The sequence below is a fragment of the Ruditapes philippinarum genome, unplaced genomic scaffold (assembly GCF_026571515.1).
Source record: "Ruditapes philippinarum isolate M1 unplaced genomic scaffold, ASM2657151v2 ctg150_1_1_1_1, whole genome shotgun sequence".
Taxonomy (NCBI): Eukaryota; Metazoa; Mollusca; class Bivalvia; order Venerida; family Veneridae; genus Ruditapes; species Ruditapes philippinarum.
In genome coordinates this window covers 124,212-150,204 of record NW_026867137.1, presented here as the reverse complement: position 1 = coordinate 150,204, position 25,993 = coordinate 124,212, and the positions used below count along the sequence as shown (strand labels likewise).

At 33.1% G+C, this 25,993-nt stretch overlaps 1 protein-coding gene across 2 annotated transcripts; it reads left to right on the top strand.

Moving 5' to 3' along the window:
- Window positions 1-2,592: 2,592 nt before the first annotated feature.
- On the top strand, window positions 2,593-25,022 carry LOC132734963 (E3 ubiquitin-protein ligase synoviolin A-like). 2 transcript variants are annotated; one of them, XM_060721865.1, is made up of 14 exons: window positions 2,593-2,798; window positions 8,917-9,009; window positions 11,494-11,646; window positions 12,102-12,150; window positions 13,167-13,270; window positions 13,824-13,950; window positions 14,271-14,370; window positions 15,063-15,128; window positions 16,162-16,418; window positions 16,829-16,930; window positions 17,543-17,710; window positions 18,455-18,632; window positions 19,354-19,496; window positions 20,771-25,022. In XM_060721865.1, exons 1-14 carry the CDS (start codon window positions 2,661-2,663, stop codon window positions 20,965-20,967), a joined length of 1,875 nt encoding a protein of 624 aa, XP_060577848.1. In that variant the 5' UTR covers window positions 2,593-2,660; the 3' UTR covers window positions 20,968-25,022. The 2 variants fall into 2 exon arrangements, with proteins under 2 accessions (XP_060577848.1, XP_060577847.1); XM_060721864.1 differs by having other exon boundaries at window positions 19,354-19,502.
- Window positions 25,023-25,993: the final 971 nt, after the last annotated feature.

Genomic DNA, 25,993 nt, shown 5'->3' with positions numbered 1-25,993 from the left:
CAACTTTGCCGTGTTGTACTTTCCTTTTCTCTAGTTTATAACTAATAATATGCATTATAATGTGTGTTTCAAACTGTAACTTTTCTGCTTATCATAATGGCAGGAGTGGCGGCGTGGCCGAGTGGTTAACGCGTCGGACTAGTAATCTAATTAAGGATTGCTGACCGCGTGGGTTCAAACCCTGTCAAAGGGAGCCGTTGTTTCCTTGAGCAAGAAACTTTACATTCATTGCTTAGTACTGGTTGGTTCCAGGAACGAATTCGAGAGTGTTTCAATCAGCTTATAGCTTCCAACACAATCGAACTAAAATAAATTTGTATAAACTAAACTAACTTTTCTGCTGAAGAAAAAATGGCAATAATACAACTTTTTAGGAATATATTAAATAGAAAGGTATGGGTTATTTTATCAAATATTGGATTCACAAACTTTATTTGCAATTTGGCAAGTATCTAAACTGTAACCGAAATTTGGGTATATACTGTAACAAAATCGAATCAAAGTCGCTCGGTCTACACTGTAACCCTGCAAAACTCACCTCGCTCTGTTTATTTTTTCAAACGCATTTAACGAACAGGAAAATAGGTTCAACTGGTCATTTGCTTTTATAAACGTTTCTAAACACAAAAGACTAACGTTTTGTATGTTTACTTTTTGTAGACATGCTTAAATAATGTCGGAATTAGAGAAAAATGCGTTGGTCTTTCGATTCAAATTTTCAAACCGTCAAATGTGCATATAATTATATGAGGAAATATAGAGAAAAATCTGCGGTGTAGGGTCTGAAGAAATAAATGACTAGATACCGGATCCAGTTCCTTACAAGCAAAGCACAAGCACATCCTTTAGAAACTGAACTACTTAATAATTGTAGTATGGACCGGAAAAAAAATCACCTACCCGTCTTCCCCACAAATAATCCTCCATCTTGAAAATTCTATACTGTTACCAGAAAGCGCGATACTGTAACACGTTCCCTGCGGTGTTTGTGTTGCGTTTAGCATATCGTCCTGAAATACAGGGTGGATCTGATCAATTGGCGTACTGCTGATACAAGAAAACTTGGACGCTCTCCAGGTGCTTCAGTATCTGTTGAAAGTATATGTAGTTTTGCTAATTTCGCACATTGCTTTGGTTTGTTCAGACATAGGTTTGAACGTCTCTTTTTTCTGAAAGCAAACATTAACATTTTTTCAAATGTCCAAAATAAACGGTGTTAAAACATAAAAATGCGGTATTTTAAGGACGAATGAAGCGGTGTCCTAATCTTATGATTGACAAAGTTGTGCGGTGCCTTAAGATACACACGTGGAAACATAAAAATCATACCAAATATACAAAAACGGGTTATTTATGTGGTGTAACTTGTTCAAACGACAATAGTGTACATATTTATATTGTATCTTGACAAATATATTGACTGAATCGAACGGACAAAATAAGACGTTATATTTCATAATCAAAGCAAGATTTTTTTTCAGAATACACTAAATGTTTTCACTATCCTGACTTAGTTAGTGGAGCATTTTGCATATAGCAAAGATAAATAAGTTTCAAATTGTATGGCACATTCGATGAAAAAGAAGAAATGATGATTTTACCTTGTTTTGAGCAAACAATCTTCTGTTTTCGTCTCGTTTACAGGCTTGCTGTCCATTTTGAATGACAGAAAAATACGGTGTCTGGGACAGAAGTAAGATATTTTGACGTTGCGCGGAAAAGTTGTCCGTGAAATCGAGCTGGCAAATCAAATAACGACACACTTGTTATTCTGGTTCCCGGCATCTAACAAGTATTTGCGTAGCGAAAGGGGAAGACTACACACTTGTTTGGTCTATTTACCCAAATACACCCAAAGACTACCAAAAATTTACCAAGTGATAAAAGAAAAGAAAAAAGCACATGTGATAAATTTAAACATTTAAATTTAATGTTCAATTTCTGCATCAGTATTTAATGTCAACATTTAAAAAAGAAAAAGAAAAAATGAATGAATAAAATAAAATAAATGGATTATCTTGTTTTCTCATATTAATTATCGTGGGACTGGCGTGGATCGATGAACTTTGTGTAGATCCTAGTATTTTTGCCCTTTACACAGAAAAATACCTGTTTAAGAATTATAATAACCATGATCTGTCTGAATATTTTTTTATTTTTATATACTGACCTCTAATTACATTACCGTAAGAAATACTTGTGTTTTATGATAAAATAAAACTTAAATAAAGTACAGTATGATACAAGAGACTTTTATTTCAGACAATTACTCCCAGACATTTCACCGCTCAAATTTTGAAGACTCTTCGCAACTCATCCCCTTCTCTTCCCCCCCCCCCCCCCCCAACAAAAAATAAATTAGTAAGAAGTTAGTATACACTTAACCCCTCATACAATATTTTTTTTAGAAAGTTTACTGTACAACAAATAAAGTTTTTATATGTTAATTTTGATTATTTACAGTAACATTCATTTTACAAGCAAAAGGATATGGTTCATGATTACAGTTCATCTGTTAAACATGGCCTGAGGGCTGAGGGCAAGAAGTGTAGAATTGTGGTAGTTTTGGGTCTTTTAGATGGTTTATGGTATTTGGTTTAACCAACCTATTAAACCGGAAATTCAACCATTGTTGTTTTGGCTGTCAAAAAATAAGAAAAATGCAAGAAATGAAGTCTTTTATGTTAACCTGTGGAAGTTTTGCGTTAACTGCATCTGTTGTTGGAAATGCTTTTTATCAGAAAAGACAGTTTTATCCATCCGTTGTTTACATCACCAAGTCCAATCCCAGTATGGCGGTAAGTTTTAGGCATAAATTTCACTTTCATCCGCAAAATTTGCCTTCGACAACCATTTCCGGTTGTAAAAGCAATTGATTTTTCGTTTATTTTTGATGTTTATATTGTAAACTTGAAAAATCCTCTGGCAGTGATCGGGTTACAAAACAGACACTCAACAACGTGGTTAAAATAAAGGTTAACCCAACAGAATGGCATACACCTGTAATCACTACTGGGATCCTTCATATTTACCGGACTATCAGTTTACCAGACAAAATCTTTTCCTGTTGAATTTTTGTTTCAATTCAAAAGTCATTCGGTCTGAAGCACACACACACTTTCTATTTCGAACTGGGCAATTAGAGGTGACTAAGTCGCCTAAAATTTCTGAACTTCTTTGAGTTTGAACAACAAAGCAAATTGACTTTTCCGCTCTTTTTTACTTCAGGCATGTACAGATCATTTCTTGTCAATAAATTTAATCTACACCTCCGGGTGTAACCACGGATTTATATTACAGGGATCGGACACTCCCAGTTAACCCTATATAAATGCTTTAATATCTTGTCGTGCACCCGATAAAGGTACATCGATCGATAATTTACCGGCACTAAGCGTAAATGCCCGTTCGCAACGGATACCTACTTTACAAAATACCATACAGCTTTTCCATTTATTATCCGATTTTGGAGATTTAAAGTTTATTTTGAAGAAAAATACTTGTTTAATTCAAATATCTAATTTATATTTTAAAGGTACAGTTTATCTGTCCGCAACGACTGTTAAAAAATTAACTTGACGAAATCCGCGGTAAATTTACATTTTTTATATAAAAAGCAGGTATTTGAAATTTATTATTACGTTACCATAATACTTTCAGTTTCAAAATAAAAAAGAAGCCGATGTAAGTTATTCACAGATGATCAAAGATGCAATATTTAAGATTTATTGGGTTATGTAGTCAAATTTATTAACGCACAATTGTTTTACGGGTAATGTATTGCGGCCTTTACACGTGAAGAAAATTTATTCATTTTTTAGTACAAAATATTGCCGAGATTGTCAATATTGCAATATTCATAGAATATTTAAATTTCATTCATCATTTATATCATTATTATTTTTTGTAAATCTGTTTTCAAATGTCGGTGCAGTGAAGTAGACAATCATCGTAACAGTTAAGTTCTCTCGTGTCAGGCTGTCTCGATTCCGGCCTTTTTAATGTCACTCGTATATTTTAATCCGTATATTTCAATTATTCTTTTTATTTGAATGCCTGTAGAAAGATATAAATGATACTTTTTAATGTAACGCTAGAAAAACAATAAAAATCTTTACAGTTTGAGTCAGTATTTTGCGAAATAAAAGTAACTGTTGATTATTTTTTACACATCGCTTAAATTTTTTTCAAGTTTAATTACTTTTGAAGGGGGTAAGTGATAATTAAAAAACTTTATTTCCAAACTTTCATTACCAGGTTACATGTGATAATTGCAACACTCAATCTTCGAAAACAAATAGAATTTGAATGTATATTTTGTATATGCGCGTTCTTTAACTACAGTCCATGGCATATGTGGTAAGAAAATGATTCTGAAGAGGATATATATAAATACAATGTAAATCTATTTTCTTTATTAACATTTATAAATGAAATTGAAAATATACAACTAAATTTGTATAGTGCTCTCTCTGAAAAATAATGAAAATAAACATGTGATAAATAAATCATTTGACGTGAATTGTTAAGGATAACCATGAAAAAATTATGTTTGAAAATAAAAAATAATATTATAAAACAGCTGTTCTCTATGCCAATAAAAGTTTCTTCCTTGCCAATCTAATGAATTCATCTATAGGAATGCTTGTCTAGAATGGTCTGAAAATATATTTAATACACTTATTAGTAGAATATTTACTATATTTATACTAATATACAGGTAATCAAATAAAAAATGTACAAATCATTTGGAAATAATTCACAGAAATAAAGACACATTTCAAACATGAATTTCTTTAAAAGTTTTTTATCAATCAATAAACATTTTTTTGCAATGCCATCATTAAACCATGTAAAAAATAATGATCTTATTCTGAATCGCGGTAATAATTCGTGCTTGAAGTTAAAGGGCGGCGAAGTGTAGAGAGTATGCCTAAACAATAGGCGAATATTTTTTAAATTAGGTACTTTTTAACTAAGCGTAATCCATCAGACATATTGATGTAAACATCACAATTATTTGTGCGTAATTATATGATAACTGCCACTTTTTAATCAGCGAGTTTTAAAAGTCTACACTCTGAATCGGTCATATATGTACCATATTTGACAGTAACTACATACAACATCACATCGCCAGTTAAATTTATTTACATATAAATTAATACACAATGGGAGCTTGAGTAAATGGCTCGATACAGTTATATGTGCATCTAGTTAAAAGTCGGCAACGTCTTTGGTGTTCTTTGAATAACAGGCACCAAAAATACAGATTGATGGTTGGTTAATTCATTAAAACATGATCATTTAAACACCTGTTAAAATGTGACAAAAGAATGTAGAATAAATCTGTTTTTGCTTTTGGTAATTTTTATTTCTTTGGGTCGTCAGACCAAACAAATAATGGTAGCGAAATTTCAGGGCCTAATGTTGTTAATTGCAAATGCCTAAAGTAGTCCACTTTTTTGAAACGGTTACTTCCCTTTATATGTACACTAACGCCGAAAAATTCAGGGGTAATCAATGCGTAAAAATTGTCAAATGACAGGCGCATTAATTTTCAAGCAAAGTAGTTCCCTAATGGTCGAAGATTTCTAATATTGTTTCATTCTTTATAGATATACATGCTTACAGTAAACTCCATGACTATTTACATCTGTGTTTAGCGTCGAAATAATAAGAGTTACAAACCCTAATTTAAAATAATATGGTTTTCGTCAGGCCATTATTATATAACTTCACCGTGGCCGAGGGGTTTGCACGCTCGCTTATGAATCGAGAGGTCTCGAGTTCACATCCCAGTTGTGGCAACTCATTTTTTTATGCCCCCGCCATATAATGGCAGGGGCATATAGTGTTACCCTGTTCCGTCATTCCGTCCTTCCGTCATCATCAGTTTCCGTTCATTATCTTAATAACCCTTGCACATATTGAACTCAAATTTGACATATGGATATGTCATGAGAAAATACAGGTCAAGTTCGAAATTGGTCATGGTTCGATGATTTTTTGGAGTTATGCCCCTTTTACATTGAAAATAATATGAAATTTTCAGTTTCCGTTCATTATCTCCCAAACGGTCCAAAACATTCAATTCAAAATTGACATATGGATATGTCATGAGAAAATACAGGTCAAGTTCAAAATTGGTCATGGTTCGATGATTTTTGGCAGAGTTATGCCCCTTTTACTTTGAAAATAATATGAAATTTTCAGTTTCCGTTCATTATCTCCCCAACGGTACAACACATTCAACTCAAACTTGACATATTGATATGTCATGAGAAAATACAGGTCAAGTTCAAATTTGGTCATGGTTCGATGATTTTTGGCAGAGTTATGCCCCTTTTACTTTGAAAATAATATGAAATTTTCAGTTTCCATTCATTAACTCACCAATGGTACAACACATTCAACTCAAACTTGACATATGGATACGTCAAAGGAATGCGCAGGTCAAGTTCAAATTTGGTCATGGTTCAATGATTTTTGGCAGAGTTATGCCCCTTTCACTTTGAAAATAATATGAAATTTTCAGTTTCCGTTCATTATCTCCCCAATCGTACAACACATTTAGCTCAAAACTTGACATATCGATACGTCAAAGGAATGCGCAGGCCAAGTTCAAATTTGGTCATGGTTCGATGATTTTTGGCAGAGTTATGCCCCTTTTACTTTGAAAATAATATGAAATTTTCAGTTTCTGTTTATTATCTCCCCAACAGTATTAAACATTCAACTCAAATTTGACATATTGATACGTCAAAGGAATGCGCAGGTCAAGTTCAAAATTGGCCATGGTTCGATGATTTTTGGCAGAGTTATGCCCCTTTCACTTTAAAAATAATATGAAATTTTCAGTTTCCGTTTATTATCTCCTCAACAGTATTACACATTCAACTCAAATTTGACATATGGATATGTTTTTGGAATGCGCAGGCCAAGTTCGAATTTGGTCATGGTTCAATGATTTTTGGCAGAGTAATGCCCCTTTCACTTTGAAAATGATATGAAATTTTCAGTTTCCGTTTATTATCTCCCAAACAGTGTTACATATTCAACTCAAAATTGACATATGGATATGTCAAAGGAATGCGCAGGTCAATTTGGAATTTGGTCATGGTTTGATGATTTTTTGGCAGAGTTATGTCCCTTTCACTTTGAAAATAATATAGATACATCTTAGGAATAAGCAGTTTAAGTTTGAATTTGGTCGTGGTTCAATTATTTTGGACAAACTTATCTTTCCTGAATGTTGGAAAAATTTTGAACTTTCAGTTTCAGCACTCATACTTTTGTGGAAATGTATATAGCCATTATGTTGGCTACAAATATGCAATATGCTATTTTTAAAAGGTTAAGACTGAATAATTTCAGTGCCTTGAACATTGTATAAAAATGGTTAAGACTGAATAATTTCAGTGCCTTGAACATTGTATAAAAATGGTTTGTGTTAACATTGAAAAGTTTTAAGGGCTTTGAACTTAGAATGAAAAAAATAATTTGTGCAAACAAATTTGGAACTAAATATTATAACATTTGAAATTTTGGCTGCATGCGGGGGCATCCGTGGCATGATGACACATTTCTAGTTTCTTCTTTTTTTAAGTCAAATAAACATTGAATTGAATATCAGTGTTGCAATTAGTCTTATAGACAATTTACTACAATTAAAACACTGGAAAGCATTGTTGGCTATATGCAAAAACAAATTGGTTGATAATCTCACAACCTTCATTCTGACATTCTGAGACCCAAACAAATTCAGTGCCTTCTGTGCTTTGATATTTTACTGTACTCACAACATTAATATCAATTCTATAAAAGAAATTAGCAAATGTATATAAGAAAGAAAACAGATTTAAAGAAATGGAATGCATTTTTTTTTGGAAATCATAATTTTTGGTTTTACATTGTATTTGATCAACAAGACAGACCATTTACTGAAGGCCTTAAATCTAATTATTCATGCAATTGATAGATCCCTACTCTGACATTTTTTTTAAAATAACAGCCGCACGACCAATTTTATTTTTTTAATACATACTTATAAAATTTTAACCAGCTTAGTGTTTTAAATTGTTTTTTTTCTAGACTGATTAACAGTTTGACGATTTACCAATGTAAATGTGTTACGATTCATTTGAAATACTGCAATCCTATTAGACAAAAAATGAAATTTCAAACACTAAATATAATTTAAATATTAATGTTACTAAGTAAATAGGTAAAACATCTTTTTAAAGATCAAATCAATGCGCCTAGCACCTTTTCACTTCTTCCTATGTCTTCAAACTTCTCCCTGATAGGAGCTGAGGGAGAAGTCAGATAGGAGCTTAGGGAGAAGTCACTTCTCCCTAAAATTTTGGACTAGCTAGAGCCCTGTATATATACAATGTAGTTTTCTTAACCTAGAAATTGATATTTATAAAGTAACACAATTCCTGAAACTAACGGAAGTAGTATTTTAGTGCATACCACCAACCAGGAAAACTATTCCTTTTCTCAGCAAATAAAAGTATTATATATTTAACTTAAATATTCTTGAAGGAGAATGATTTAGAACATTGTGCCATGATAATTATTGAACACTGAACTGGAGCAAATTGTTAGTAGTTATATTTAATATTAATAACCCAACTTTTAAATTGACCAATTTCTGTTCTTAAATTTAAATAAAGAGATCATTTTATTTCACAAGTATACCTAAACATTCATTTATTCTTATCATTTCTCAATTCAAATAATGTAAAAGTGTGAATTGAATGATAATTTTGAAGTGGGGGGTTGGATCTTCGTAAATCTGGGGCAAATAATCACTAAGATTGGATGAATCATCAGTGGGGCAAATCGTTACCATTTTGACAAACCAAACCATATAATATATATATTAAAACTAATCTTGTTGTCTTTCAGGTACTCTACTTACAAGCATTTGTGTTTGTAATACTCATGGGGAAGCTGTTCCGTAAAATTTTCTTTGGTCAGTTAAGGGCTGCTGAAATGGAGGTAATGAAAGTTCATTTGTTAGAATTGTTCATTGTTCATTATAACTGTTGACTGCTTGTACCACTTATAAATGCTTTTAATTCAGGCTGTTTGATCATCCATACGTCTGACTAGAAAGTACTGTTCACATTTCAGTTTATATTTTGATGTTGAAATACAACATTTTACCTTAACCAATAAGTGATAATCCTGAATTCAAATCTTGCATAACTCAACACATTTTCATCTTTTTCAAAATTTTATGTTCACGGGTATATTGTAATTGAACTGTCCCCATGAGCTTACATTTGGATATTTATGTGGCTAGAGAAACAACAGGTAACTGTACTGTCTCTTTGATGTCATTCATTCTGTAACGCTTTTGTGTTGCGATTTTCCATTATGTGGCTGAAAAGAACAATAGAGAGAACAATAGAATAGCCACATAAGTACTGTCTTGTTAGAACTTACGTTTGTCAGTTCTAGGTTAACCGAAACCTGCAAGTTGGATTTATCTTAATTTCTATCATACTAATGGTTTCATAATATCAATACAAAGTACATGATATTGTCAAGTTACATAACTGTGTAAAGAGGATGTGTTGCGCACTTCTCACCTATGTATACATCTTTCTTTTTGATCTGAAGCTTGTAAGTTCAGGTTTGAATTAAGATAAGTGGGCTTGATATTCGGCCCGTGGGCATGATTTGTTTTTTGCAATTTATCTGTCCATAACTGAGTGAATGGTTTAACCTTTTTAGCTCACCTGAGCTAGCTCAGGGGGAGCTTTTAGGATCGTTGAATGTCCGTCGTCTGTCGTCCGTCCACACTTGTTCATTAACACTCTAGCGGTCACATTTTTGCCTCAATCATCATCAAACTTTGTCAGGATGCTTGTCTAGGTAATAGCTCGGATGAGTTGAACATTGGTCATCTCAGATGAAAAACTAGGTCACAGGAGCTAAAAATAGAAAAACCTTTTTAACACTCTAGTGGTCACATTTTTGACTCAGTCAACATGGTCAGAATGCTTGTCTAGGTAATAGCTCAGAACTGTTCGGACATGGGTCATCTCGGCTGAAAAACTAGGTCACAGGTGCTAAAAATAGAAAAACCTTGTTTACACTCTAGTGGTCACATTTTTGACTCAATCATTATCAAACTTGGTCAGGATGCTTGTCTAGTAATTGCTCGGATGAGTTCGAACATGGGTCATAACGGATGAAAAACTAGGTCACAGGTGCTAGAAATAGGAAAACCTTGTTAACACTCCAGTGGTTACATTTTTGACTCAATTGTCATCAAACTTGGTCAGGATGGTTGTCTAGGTAATTGCTCAGATGAGTTCGAACATGGGTCATCTTGGAAGAAAAATTAGGTCACAGGAGCTTAAAAAAAGAAAAATCTTGTTAACACTCTAGTGGCTACTGTTTTGATCCAAATATCCTGGAAATTGGTCTGAAAGTTTGTTTTGATAATTTCTAGGTCAAGTTCGAACATGGGTCATCTAGGATGAAAAATTAGGTCACACCGCCCAAATACGGAAAAACCTTGTTAACACTCTAGTGGTCACATTTTTGACACAATTATCATCAAACTTTTTCAGGATGCTTGTTTAGGTAATTGCTCGCAAAAGTTCGAACATGGGTCATCTTGGATGAAAAACTAGGTCACAGGAGCTAAAAATAGAAAAATCTTGTTAACACTCTAGTGGCTACTGTTTTGATCCAAGTATCCTGGAAATTGGTCTGAAAGTTTGTTTTGATGATTTCTAGGTCAAGTTAGGATATGGGTCACCTGGGGTCAAAAACTAGGTCACACTGCTCAAATATGGATGATCCTTGTTAACACTCTAGTGGTCACATTTTTGACTCACCTGTCATGAAACTTGGTCAGAATTCTTGTCTAGGTAATTGTTCGAATGAGTTTGATGGGTCAGGTGAGCGATCAAGGGCTATCTTGGCCCTCTTGTTTGAAAACTTGTTAGTATGTTACTGACAAGAATCTGGACTTGGGGCATTTGTGTTTATGGTTTACCAAACACGTTCTTGTTTATATCTGTGAATAGAATGCAAGAATGATCTTGATTTCTCTCAGTAATGAAATATTGCTCAGATAATAAGCAAATACAAAAAAGAATATAAAGACTCTCCTTTGAAAGTAGTATTAGGAAAAATTTACAAAATTGACAGTCATTTGTGGATTTTTTGTTTGGTTTGACATCACACCAACATAGTAAAGTTGATATGGTAAATCTCCAGCTTTACTGGTGCTGGAACAACTTGGGTGCTCTTACATACATTATTTAATGCACAAAAAGGCACCTGACTCAGTGGTTCTACTGAAGATCTGTAATCAAGTTGATTTTGGTGGGATTCAAACCTAAAGTGGTGGGGGCCAAGTGGTTTGAAGTCATTGACCTTAATCACTCTGTTCTGGATATTCATTTTTGTTAGAGTCAGAATAATCATATGTTGAAACATGCTTTGTTTTATTACTTTTAGCATCTGATTGAAAGGTCATGGTATGCTGTAACAGAGACTTGTCTGGCATTTACAGTATTTCGTGATGACTTTAGTCCAAAATTTGTGGCTTCATTTACTCTTCTACTTTTTCTGAAATGTTTCCATTGGCTAGCAGAGGACAGAGTTGACTTTGTAAGTATTCTACACATAATTGGTATTTAGCTCAACTAAGCAAAGTAGACATCATGATATGAGCTCATTTTCAGATGGAAGATTGTCTTGTTTTCTCCAGCTGTCTGTTTTAATCATTTGACGTCAAAGTTTAATGAAACTTTGCTACAAAACTTGTCAGTTTGTCTAAGTTTGCTTAATGTGTTAAAAAAATCTGGAAACAAAGTGATCCCTCGGAAGCATTAATCACAACAAAATTATTTGAAAATTGCAGACTCGGTTTTATTGAGTCTGTACATAAGTTTCACTTAGATTCTGAATATTTACCAATTTCTTTCTTAGGTTTGATCTTATTTTTATAAATTTATTCCACTCATCTGGTGACTATAAATGATAATCAATTTTGAGATTCCTCAAAGTTGATTGTTTGGTGAAATATATAACATATGTGACATGTGTGTGAAATTCTTTTTCAGATGGAGAGAAGTCCTGTCATTTCCTTCTTGTTTCATGTGAGAGTACTTAGTAAGTGCTAGAACATTTTGTACATATTTGAACATGTCAACAGCTTTTTAGCTCTCAGGGTCAGCTTTTAGAATCATTGAATGTCCGTAGTCTGTCGTCCATCCACATTTATTTCATTAACACTAGTGGTCACATCTTTGCCTAAATTGTAAGGATCTTTGTCCTAGTAATTTATCCAGCAGTTTTAAACAAGGATCATTTCTGATCATGTCATTGGAGCCAAAAAATATCAAGTGGTCCAAAAATCCTGTAAATTGATCAGAAAACTTGTTTCGATAATTTCTAGCTCAAATAAGAATATATGGGTCATCTAGGGTCAAAAACTAAGCCCAATAAAGAAAAAGCTTTTGACATGAAACATCTTCCTGTGGTTGTCTACCAAGTTTGTTCAAATTGTAACCCTGGGGTCAAAATTTGCCCAGGGATCACTTCGTTTATATAGACTTATATAGGAAAAATTTTAATACAATTATGTTTGATTTTATAAAACTACAATGTTTGGAAAATCTGATTATGTCAACGACTGTGGTTCAAACATTATACTGTTTAACTACAAAATGATTAACATTGGGAATTTCATCATAAAGTTTATCCATAATATGAATGTAAACGGAATTCAGAATACGAGACGGCACTGCAATATGAAATATTAATATTTTATATAGGTACAAAATGTCATAATTATATTAAATGTCACTATATCTCAAAAGAATGCAGGTTTATATACTAGTTTGACAGTGCTCATCTTTGTGTTTCTTGTGTCATTAGTAAAGATGTAATATTCATTTTAACTCATTTTGTAAGTTTTTCAATATTGATAAGAATCAAGTTATTTGTGTGGGATATTAATTCCGCTTACTGTCTTGTCGTATATTTCATTAGTAACCCCAATTAACCTTCATATCTGAAACTACTTAGTTCAGAGGATCGGCTGTAAAAAGCTTGAATCCAAAAGTCAGAAACCATTCTTTGCATTTCATTCCATAGTTTTGAATTTGCAATTACTTCCCTTCCAGGTTTGTTGTCATTTTTGTCAGTGATAGATGCCTACTTTGTTAACTTTGCATACCACAGTACCTTGACTAAAGGAGCATCTGTACAGTTAGTATTTGGATTTGAGGTAAGCTGTACATAATGTAAATTGGTTTATTTTTGTAAAGTTTTAGCCAATCTTTTTTGTGAATTGTTAAGGAAGTAGTTTCATTACAGTGAACATGAACAGGTCACAGTGGAAACTAAATACAAAGTATGGGAAGCACAAAAAGACATAAATGAGGAATGGGGCTTATGAGTAAATGTGGTGTTTATAAGAATTAAATATTTGTAATTTGATGTTCAGTGACAATATTTTATCTATATAGTAAAAAACAAGACAAACATGTTTAGGGGTTTTAGAGTGAGATATTAAGTTTAAAGCAATGTTAATCATACAGATTTCAGTTAGTTACCAGTCAATTGTATAGGTTTTGGTCAAACTTGGCAGATTATGTTGAGTATTCTTGCTTTTCATGGTTCTCAAATATTTGGTTTTTTTTTCTTTCCCTTTTCTGTCCAAATTAAAACGATAACATCACTGTTGTGTAAGAATCAATCTTCTGACTGAAACATTCAGTCTCTGTGTTTATTTCATACATCATGTATATCTGAGATAAAGATATGTGATTTATTTTCAGTATGCTATTTTGGTAACCATAGTTATGATGGCTACAATGAAGTATGTCTTACATTCCATAGACCTTCAGAGTGAGAACCCCTGGGAAAACAAAGCTGTTTATCTCCTCTACTCAGAACTTGTACTTGGTAAATTGTTTTCCTTAAGAATTTTTCTTGTTAGCTTTTTAGATGAGTAAATGAACAGACTAATAACAAAACATAAAAAATCTTTATAAATATTTAAAATATTTGAAGAAATATGTAGAAGCTTCATCATAAATGATAAAAGAATGTTACTGCTGATTTAAGAAAACAAAGCATATATTTGTATGTTTCAGGTTTTGTAAAGGTCGTAAAATATAACTTTATTGTATGTTTCAGGTTTTGTAAAGGTAATAAAAGATAACAATTTTGTATGTTTCAGGTTTTGTAAAGGTAATAAAAGATATCAATTTTGTATGTTTCAGGTTTTGTAAAGGTCATATTGTATATGACATTTACTGTAATTATGATCAAGATTCACACATTCCCATTGTTTGCCATCAGACCAATGTATCTCTCTGTTAGGTATGTATAAAAAGTTCATTTATATCACTAGCTATGTACAACCTCTCATATTTGTATGCTTTTGCAGAGAATAAGTTTGTAGGAAGTACATGCAATATAGATGCAGGTTTGTCTGTCAGCCTTATTTCCATTCTCTGAGAGTTTTTCTTATTTTCCTTTTGGTTATTGACCAATCTATGTTAGAAATTTCAAAATAAGGACTGACTGAAAAATGAACAGGGAAGACTGTGATCAGATGGCACAGATGTGCCAGCTACACAGGTTTCAGGTTTTTATTAGCTGTTAGCTGCTAAACTGACTTCAAAGTGCTCAGAAGTGAGCTTTTGTGATATCATTTTATCTGTCTGTGTGCTGGAGTCACATTTGTTACTTGTATTGGAAAAAAAACTTTTAAAATCTGTGATCCAGAGAATAATTATTTGTAATGTAGCAATAAATTTATTATAATGATACATATGGGATAGTGTAATTTGGCTGCTCCCTTTTTGTATAAAACTGCTTGATGTAGAGCTTAGTTATTTGCATTAAGCATTGCATAGTGGACCTGAAAAAAACATTTAATCATTCCAAAATAACCCTGACCCAATGTGACCAAATGTATTATTACCTTTTCTACCCTTTACCTTTTCTAACAATAGATATCAGGTGAGCCATCTAGGGAAATTACTATCATTCTTACATTTTGTTTTCAGGGGCTTTAAGAAATCTTTACATGACGTTATTATGTCTAGAAGAGCTATTAGACAGATGAACACACTGTAAGTGCTTTAACCCTGAATCAAGAATTAATAATGATGAAAAACTACCAGGCACTGAGGGTCTTATAGTATTATAAGACCAATCAGTAAGCAGGCAAACATTTAACGGACTGAAGGGAAAGGTTGAGGTCATTTCAATTGTTTGGTTGACCTGGAAGTTACTATAATGCTATGAGGTCCATAGTGCTGTGTTCTATTTCTTATATTATACATGTACCACACTTGACTAGAACAGAATGGTTAAAGTATAACAAGAAAAGAAAATATATTGATTAAAAAGCAATATGTCTACTAAAATGAACTGAAAACAATTGGAAGTCGGCTTGTATTATGCATGTTTTGTAAATTCTTCTTCACAGTAGTACACCATTTAATGTTAGCGGTTGGATAAAAACATAATAATGCCTGTTTAGGCAGTCACTCACCATTTTTGTCTGACCTCTGACCTCATGAGATATTAATGACCTGCTGACACCTTTTTGAAGGAACACATTTTTGTCAGTTATAAGTCCAATACAGCTCTTGTTCAATGCATTAAAGTTTATCCTTGTTTAAATGTTAAGTATTTAAGTATCATGTTGCTCTAACAGTCTGGTGTCCGTGCTCTAACCTTCTAAAGAAATAGACCAATCACAATTGCTGCTCATTCCCTCTGTGTTGAACAACACATGTATGATAGTGAATTCTCTTAAAGATATTTGTTGCATACTGGGTGAATATTTGTTCACAACTTACGTTGATTTTTTGTTTGTGTATGAACTTGGAAGTTTAATATGTAGGCATTTAAGTTGAATACTTCAGAAACATTTTATATCCTTGAACCTTGCATGACCTTGAATATTGTTTCAGATTTCAGTGTAAAATGATCTAATTAAAACACATTGAAAGTTAGAACATAGAAAAGTCATATTTATAGCACAATACTGTCAATACTATATGTCTTAACATTTGCTGTCAGATTGCAATAGGTACATTGATATTTTCCTTGTAGAATTTAATATTAATCAGTTTAGTTTTATTGGTATATTTACAGTTATCCAGATGTATCTGCTGAAGAGCTTCAGTCTGGGGATAATGTATGCATCATTTGTCGTGAAGATATGGTAATGGCTTGTAAGAAATTACCCTGTAACCATATTTTCCATACCAGCTGTCTACGATCCTGGTTCCAACGTCAACAAACTTGTCCAACTTGTAGAATGGAGGTGTTAAGAATGCAGCCAACACGCCCCACACCCCAACAACCGCCTTTCCCCCAACAGCAACATATTCAGCCACAATTTCCAAATAGTAAGTGTACTTATGATGAAGTTAAACAAATATTGTGATACTAGCAATGTTGTATTTCTGAGTTTATTCTTAGTAGATATTGGAAGCATGATTGACATTACAAAGAAAATGGCTGACTTTAGATCTTGAAAAATTACATTGTAGACTTCTTTTATTTGGGGAGTTTGTCTTGAAATGAATTTTAAATATACATGTATGTTATGCATTATCTATTTGGGGACCACTGCCGCTAAGGAAAGTTAGAAATTTACCTTGATATACTTCACCCCTAAAAAAGAAAAACAAATGAAAAGGGTACAGTTAAAACACAAAATGTACTTATTCAGGTGCAGATTCAGTTTCATGTACATGTTTTTTGAAAATTACATTTTATTGAATTTTATTTCAACATTACCTTTATTTGATTGTAGTGTTTGGTGCCGGGTTTCCTCAGATGCCCCCAATGTGGCCCCAACAAATGCCTCAACAACAACAGCAAGCACAACAGGCCAATCAGCCCCAGCAAACACAAGGTTAGTTAGTAATTGTCAGTGACAACATCATCTTGTGAATTGTTTTTATTTTAAAATAAGATCAACATTATTACCTGAAAGGTATTTTATGAAATATTAATAATAGTTATTACTGTTATTTTATACATTTCTTGAACAGAAATTTCTGATAGCTCACCAGAGTTTAGGATCAATGGCAAGCCGCTGCCACCATTCAAAATACTTCTGTGCTCGATCAACTTTATATTTGATTGAAACATTTGTATGATTTATTTATTTACCATTAATTTTGGCATTTTGGATAATCTTGTGGTCCTACCCAAACTGACATTAAAAATGTCTGGTTCAAGGAGTAACTCATTTTTCTGTTATTGTGTATAGCAAAAGCTCAAGGAGTCTTTTTGTTAAAAAAAAACATATTTAGACCTTAAGTACAGTTTTAGCTGGGCTATAAAAAGTATTTGGAGAGCTGTCCTACCCACCCCAGCATTGGTGTCTGCATCCAGATTGCAGATCAAACATTTTGTGCAGTTAAATCTTTTTTACTATAACTTCTTTACTTTTTGTCAGATCAATTACTTGTTTTATATCTGTACATGTAATGCAAATCTAGTATTTCACTTAATTTTTTAGAAAGTACAAGCCCTCAGACTCCTCCCACAACTCCAGCAGGATCTGTACCACCACCACCACCATCTGCAGGCTTACCACCCATGCCAGGGGGGATCCCTACTGGCATGCCAGGTGCCATGCCAAATATGGCATCATTTATGCCAATGTTTCCTATGTTTATGCCAAATAGTAAGTGATTGTTTCATAATTCTTTATCAAATTTAACTCCAAAATTGAAATTGAAAACAAATATGACATAATTTAAAGTTGTTTTGACTTTTACCTGTACACATACTTTGTTCACTTTGATTGACATTATGTCACTTTAACAATGGACATTTCCAAGTTCAATAATAATATCTGTCATATTTTGCAGTTCCGATCGGAATATCCGTCCTGAGGTGACCCGCCCATTGGGCGGTAACAAGGCTTGCCGATATTCCGATCCGAACCGCAAACATGTCAGATATTTTTTCTTGCATATTCTACCATATTCCATTATATTTTTAATTTTTTATCTTTATATTCAATGAAAATTTATATCATTACAACCGTAACTACTTTCTTACAACAGCGTATGAATTACAACTTCATTCATAACAGTAAAATGACGTCATTCTAACCGTGCTATTGTACAGCACGCGACTCATCTGGAACCCCCCATGCCAGATAATATTTCCAGCATGGGTAAAACTCACGGAAACGCCAGTCTGATATGCAAGAAAACAAATGTTAGAATAGCTAGTTGACATAAGATAATATGTTGCTATGTAAAAACATATTTTTTATATCGCAGGATGATAAAACATATTGATATAAATTAGACTTTAATAGTAGCGTACCTTTTTGCTAGGTATTACATTTTAGCATTTTTTTGATATTTTGAAAATTTCATTTGTATCCAAATATTAAACTTATGGATTGTTTTGTTAGATTTTCCACGACCACCATCAAGCTTATCCGGCCTGTCTGTGGAAGAGTTAAGATCAATGGAGGGGGTAGAAAGAGAGAATATAGAGGCAAGGATTCAGTGGTTACGAGATATCCAGGCTTTACTAGATGGTGCAATGTTACTTATGCAGCAATATAACTCGATAGCAACAAGTTCAAGGTAGAGAATGCTGGGCTAGAATTCAATTTTTGTGCCCCCGAGTCTAGGAGTTGGGGGGCATTTAGATTTGCCCTTGTCTGTTTGTCCATCAGTTCTCATGTTGTGTTGCATGTAACTCTAAAAGTGCTTGAGCTAGAGTCAACAAACTTTATTCTGCACCTGGGGTTTGCAAGTGGATTAATCTGGTTTTGTCATAGTTATAGCCCTTGACTTGGTAAAATTTGCTATTTTTAACATGGGAAGTTGATAGCCTAAAAAGTATTTGACCAAGAGTCTTTACAGAAATGTTGGTCATCAAGGTTTATCTTGTGAACTCAGTATTTGAAGAGTTATTGCATGATCGTAAGAGGCAACTTAATACGTTTGAATCAATGGAGTCCATGCATCTATTAGCTCCAGCAGGTGGGGTAGATTTGACCCCTGGTGTTGCTTTGTAACACCTGAGGTTAACCAAAAACTATCTTTCCTGTTTTGGTGCCATATGACCTAAATTGTGTTAGGGCACCATGAAACCAAGCAAAACAAACAAAAAACAAAGTGTCAAGGTCAAATAGTACTGGTACTGGTTAGTGCTGGGACTTGGCGTGGTTTAAATAAGTTTTTAACTTTTATCACAATTAATCTAATATACATATATGTTTAAATTTCAGTGAAAATGATGTTAAAAATTCTGTTAATGCCCTGTCTACTATATTTTTCATATTATTTACTTTTATTACAGTACATCAGGAATAAATCTATCACAGCCATTACAGACTAGGTCTACTCCACCAGTGTTTACATCTCCTGGTGAGGAAACTGGTGCTAGGCCAAAGTATAGCAAGAAAACTCAACAAAATATAGATGATGAAAATTCTAAAAAAAGTAAAGGTAACTTTTGTTTTATATTGAATCTCATGTTATTCTAGTACAAAGTTTACTGAACATAGATTCTTAAAATAGACATTGCTACAGAGTAGGTCATTTGAAATAAGAGCTAGTTTGTCTGACAGTGCTCAAATGGTTTTTGTGTCCTTCAAAATAAAGAAACCAAAGTCATTTACAGTTACAGTTAAACTTTGTCGCTCGAACTCGGATCGCTAGAATACCTCCCTTCGCTCGAACTCATCGCTCAGTCCTGGCAAAGTTCCTATATGATATATATATTGTTCTACCTTGGATCGCTCGAACTCTTAAACCTGATCTCTGGTCCCTTCGGCAGAAATATAGTGAAAATCACACCTTTTCGGTTGAACACAAACTGACTATAGGTGACATGTCCTAAATAAATGACAGTCGGCAACACATGTTTTTAACACCTCGTGATCCTGACAAAGGTAATTGGTTAATTGATACAAAATAAGAGGTGTTGTAACCGATTTGTTTGTTATGATAATATTGTTGATTTGCCATTTATGTTAACAATAAAAAGAAAATAACTCTGCAAATAAATATGCAAAAGACAATTAAGAATGACGTTTACCCGGACGGCTTTAATTACAGCTGTTCATGAAACGTGAATTGTAACAGTGCTATCTATATATAGAATGATACTTGTAGGTGTGCTTATTTTAGTAAATGACTACAAATAGATGCTGCTGTAAAACATTTTTTTTTAATATTCTATTAATTCATTTTTTAAAATTGAATTCATCCCATAATAAACAAATAAATATATGTTGAACATTGTTCAACATGTTTGGTCTGATTGCCCAATCGAACTCAACAAATTACAATATGCATGAATATAGATTAACACAGTATATGCATGAATATAGATTAACACAGTGTACTACCGTTAATTGAAAACACTGGGATAATAATTCTGAATATGAGATATTCGACGAACAGATGTACTAACAAACAATTATATTGACTTATTTATCATTCGACCGCTGTAAGCTAGAAAACCTTAAGACCTATGATCAACGTAATAATGGTTCAACCTCGGTTGGCTCGAACTACCAATCTCTCGAACAAATTTGCACAGTCCCTCCGAGTTCGAGCGTACAAAGTTCGACTGTATATTCAGAGTTATACAAAGAAGCTTCAATGAAATGATTTGTATTATACAATAGGGGGCTATCAATTCATGACTGTCACCATTGAAACATTATTTCAACTAACTTGCTTGTTCATTTTGTTCTCTGATTATATAGAAACATCAGAACCTGAGGGTGCTAGTGGATTTACTCCAGAAGTAGAAGAATATATTCCTAAATGGGACGATCCACGCACAGAAGAATATACAGATGAAATGGTCGAAGTACGAAGACGTAGATTAGAAAAATTTCTCTCAGACACAAAAACTTCTGAAAATAATTTAACTGATACAGACAAAAAGAGTGAACAATAGATCTAGAATTATGAAATCATAGTATGAAATGTGATGCCTTAATTTATGTGTTTTAAAGTGATGTAGTTGAAGTACACTAAAATTCTCTTACTTTTATCCCCCTGTATTTCAAATCAACCTAAAATCAAGCCAATTTGTTGGGTAATATCCCCACCAAACATGTTTCTGGACTATATGGTAATCACTTTGCTCTTTATACCCCCTCACAACAAAGTTGTAAGGGGGGATATACTGGAATCAGTTTGTCCATCCGTCAGTTTTTCCTTGTCGGCCCAATAACTTAAGATTCCTTTGACCCACAGTCTTCATATTTGGCATGGAGGTTAGTCATGACGAGTAGATGACCCCTATTGATTTTGAGGTCACTGGGTCAAAGGTCAAGGTCACAGAGGCCTTGACTAAAAAAAGTTTGTCCACCCAATGACTCAAGATTCCTTGAGCCACAGTCTTCATATTTGGCATGGAGGTTTGTCATGATGAGTAGATAACCCCTATTGATTTTGAGGTCACTGGGTCAAAGGTCAAGGTCACAGGGGTCTTGACTAAAAAAAGCCTGTCTGCCCAATAACTTAAGTTTCCTTTGACCCACAGTCTTCATATTTTGCATTATGGTAAGTCATGATGAGTTGATGACCCCTATAGATTTTAAGGTCACTGGGTCAAAGGTCACTGGTGCCTTGACTGAAAAAAGCTTGTCCGCCCAATAACTTAGGATTCCTTTGACCCACAGTCTTCATATTTGGCATAGAGGTTAGTCATTATTAGTAGATGGCCCTTATTGATTTTGAGGTCTTTGGGTCAAGGTCACAGGGGCCTTAAGCTCAAAAAGCTTGTCTTCTCAATTGCATAACAATGCTTTGGTCAGCAGTCTTCATGTTTGGTATTTTGTTTGGTTATGACCAGTAGATGACCCCTATTGATTTTTAGGTGACTGTGTCAAAGTTCAAGGTCACAGGGGCTTTTACTTCAATTAGTTTGTCCACTCAAATGCTTAAGAATGCCTGTTTAAAGTGTTATTGATTTTGACATTTTCACATTTGAAGATTATAATTATGTTCTCATATATTCGTCATAAAACACCCCCAGGCAAAGCTGCATGAATGGGGGTATTCAAGTCATGCAGTGGCAGTTTCAGTTTTGAGGTCAAAGGTAAGAACATGTAGAATACATAATTTAGCAATGCACTGGCTTACTACCCTCAGATTTGGCAGGGAGGTTGTCCTTTAGCTTTAAATGACCACTGTTGATTCTGACAAAGTGGTATGCGGGGATACTCACAACATGACAGTGGCAGTTCTAGTTTCATCATCTCGTCTATATGAAGGGTTACAAGATTGCTCTGTAGGTCAAAGTTTCACAACTTTATATTGCATTTAATAAAGTCATCCCCCCTTTGGTACTTAAACATCTTAAAATTAACAATTACTCCATTACACCAAAATGGGTATATACTTGAAACTGTTAATACATGTATTTATAAAACATATTCTAAGACGCTTTATGATATAATATAAAATATTTTTTTGACAAAAACATTTACATTTATTACCCATTAACCAGGACACATACTGGAAACTTTAATATATTTAAAGAGTCACAAACACGCTCAGCAGGCCAGGTTTTGCAACTTTATATTTCTTTTTGACAAAGTTATGCGCCTTTTTAGCTGAAAAAATGTCCTGAAATTTACATTTACTTTAATGTTCCAGAAATCAGAATTCATGTGAAACTTGAATATGAAGGGTCACAAACAATCTGCATAGGCTAAGTTTCATGAATGTAAAGTGTATTTTGACATCATTTTGCGAACTTTTAAACTTCACATATTAGCTCGACTTTTTCTAAGAAAAAAATCTATTGCTACAATATTGGTGTTATTGACTTTATTGTTGCTGTCTGAAAACTTTAATGTTGGTCATAATTTGTAATCTAAACTCTTCATATCTAGCCTACATCCTGGTCTCAACAAATTCTTTGGTCACATTTGTTTTTAAATAAAAAGAAACAAAACTTTTTATGCCCCCATTTTTTTAGGGTGACATAAAGATTTGCTTTTGTGACCCAGCACATAGATTGTTTGTGGACTGTAAAAACCATGAAATGTTTGGGCATCCTTGTCCTATGGACTCCTTTCTAATTTAAGAAATATTTTCAAATTGTGCTCTCAAATAAACCAGTTGTCAGTTCCATTACCTAGATTTAGATATTTTTCTCATGATGAATGCCTAGACGTTGTGAAAATCATTGTTTACTTATTCTGAAACGAGATATGATTGTTCAGATGTGATTAATAGTAAACATGCTTCTAAAAGATATTTAAGACAAATTAAAGGTTTGTTAATTACACCATGACAAATGATTGAAATAGTGCATCTAGCACCATGGAGAAAACTTAGAAAAGCAATGAGGAGTTTGCTAATGACATATACCTGGTAGTGTTCTAGGTTTGTCTAGGTGGCTTTATTTAAATTCTAATAACTTTGGCAATTATTGAGGTGTTTCGTTTATATTTCTTACAGATAACCTTTTAAATTGTGTATTAATATTCTATGGTTCAAAAATGATCAACTTGAAGGTTTTGTATACAACATTCTGGGATACCCCTTCTCTGCTACAAAGCTCTTACATTTTCTTTTCTCTTTTGAATTTTCAGAAAGCCAATTTGTTATTATTGCTTAACATGAAGGATTATTTATCAGATACATATGCAGTATGCTAAAAACTTACCGGTATTGAAACTCTGTTTATTTTTAAAGCTGCACACCTCTAGATGAGCCAAAATATTTCAAGAAGATCAATATTGAGAAAAATGTAGTAAACTTTTAAGAAAGGTAAAAATATTGAAGATCCTAGTTATATTTTACATGTTATGTGCGGTTTAAGACTGATTTTGTAGTATTTTTTCACCATATTTCTATTGCGTTACTAATGCAGTAAGGGCTGTTTTTGCATGTGTAGACCATTTTTTGGTAATTTTCTTTGATTGTAAGTGCTGATTGCAACATGTTAATAACTTTATTTGTTCACCTCACAATATTTTACTTTTAAATTCACTTCCAAATTTTTCATGAAAATTAACATGAATCTGGAGGTATGCTGCTTTAAATGTTACGAATATTTGTTTTAATGTTAAAATTTCTTGATTATATAAATACTTGTTACAATTTGAGAACTTTGAAAACTGTCTGTACTGACAATAGGCAATAATGCAGATCATAATGTACACCAGCTTATGTTGGTGACATGGTTTAATTCAGTGGTCATCAGCAGAGTAATGATTACAATCATATTGTAAATTACGGACATTAAATAAATGGGTTATGGTATTTGTTATATGAAATACAAGATACTTGAGATTTTAGCAGTCTTATAATAGTTACATAACTGTCAATAAATGATGATGTATTAACAAATGCAAGATCTGTCTGTATACCATACAAAAACAGTGTATGTGAAGTAAAAAAGTACATGAAGATTACTAAAATGGTGTCTATACTGTACATGAGGTGAAAAAATGTACAGGAAGGGAAGTAAAATGGTGTACATGAAGTAAACATGGAAATAAAATATTGCACATGGGGTGAACAGTGTACATGAAGTAAAATAGTGAACATGAAGTAAACAGTGTACATGAAGAAAAACTGTACACGAAGTAAACAATGAAGATGAAGTAAACAGTGAAGTGAAACAATGTACACAAAGTTACCAGTGAAGTAAAATAGTGTACATGAAGTAAAACGGTGAAGTAAAACAGTGTACATGAAGTTAAACAGTGTATATGAAGTAAATCTGTGAAGATTATATAAACAGTGAAGTTAAACAGTGTCATGAAGTAAAACAGTAAAGTAAACAGTGTACATGAAGTTAACAGTGAAGATGAAATAACAGTGAAGTAAAACAGTGTACATGAAGTATATTTACTGCTCTGTTAGTACAGATGAAATAAATACTGAAACTGTCTTATGTATATGTTATATTTTGTGTTTTTATTTTAATTTTTGGAGATGGTGCTTGAAAAGACCATGTAAAACAATAAAAATCTTAAAAAAAACTTACTTGATTATCTGTTTATTTTTTTTTCTAAAAATGGGAGAAAACTAGTACAATTTCATCATGCATAGTTCACAGCATGTAAAGTTGGTTTGCCTCAATAAAATATTGACTCTGTAGTTTTTAAATATTAAATAGTTGTTTATTTCTTAGTGTTTATTTTCATACACACTGTAGAATATAACACTCACGCTGAAGTATTGTTTAAATGTTGTTTACCTTAATAAAAAATGTTTTAAGTTGTTTACCTAAATAGAGCTTTTGCATTATAATATAGGTCAGTGTTTTGAACTTGTATTTCACTATAGTACACTCTATAAACTTATAGTGAAACATATACATGTATATGTATGTTATATTGTTGATGATTTTATGCTGTCCAAAGGTAGAGTCTATAGTTACCACTATGTCTGTCCTTCAGTCTGAGCTAACATTTAAATATGTATATGGCTACAGTAACAATAGGTGACTGTACTTTCTATTTATTGTCATTCGGTAAGCTTTTATGTGGCTATTTTCCTTAATGTGGCTAAAGAGAAGAATGGAGTAGCCACATCAGTAATTTCTTGTAAGAACATGTGTTTGGTCAGTCGATCACACTCTTGTTCAGAGAATAGCTGTAAAAGTATTGGAGGAATTTGATTTAAACTTCACACAGTGATAGAAACCATTGAACAAGGTATATGGTATAACTCTACCTTACTTGATTTATAATTCCTTGCTGATTATTGCCTGCGGTGTAACTAAGCTATTGAAACATTACAAAGAACTTTTACAATTTTGAATTATCTCCCTTACAATATTTAATGATTGTCCGGAGAGTAACTTGAAGGAATTTGATTTAAACTTCACACAGTAATAGATACCAATGAAAAAAGTGCAGTCCAAAAGAAGCGTAATTCTACTGACGACACTTAAAAATGTTACCCAAGTATAATTATACACGATTTATGATATCCTTTGTGTGTTTGCGCGC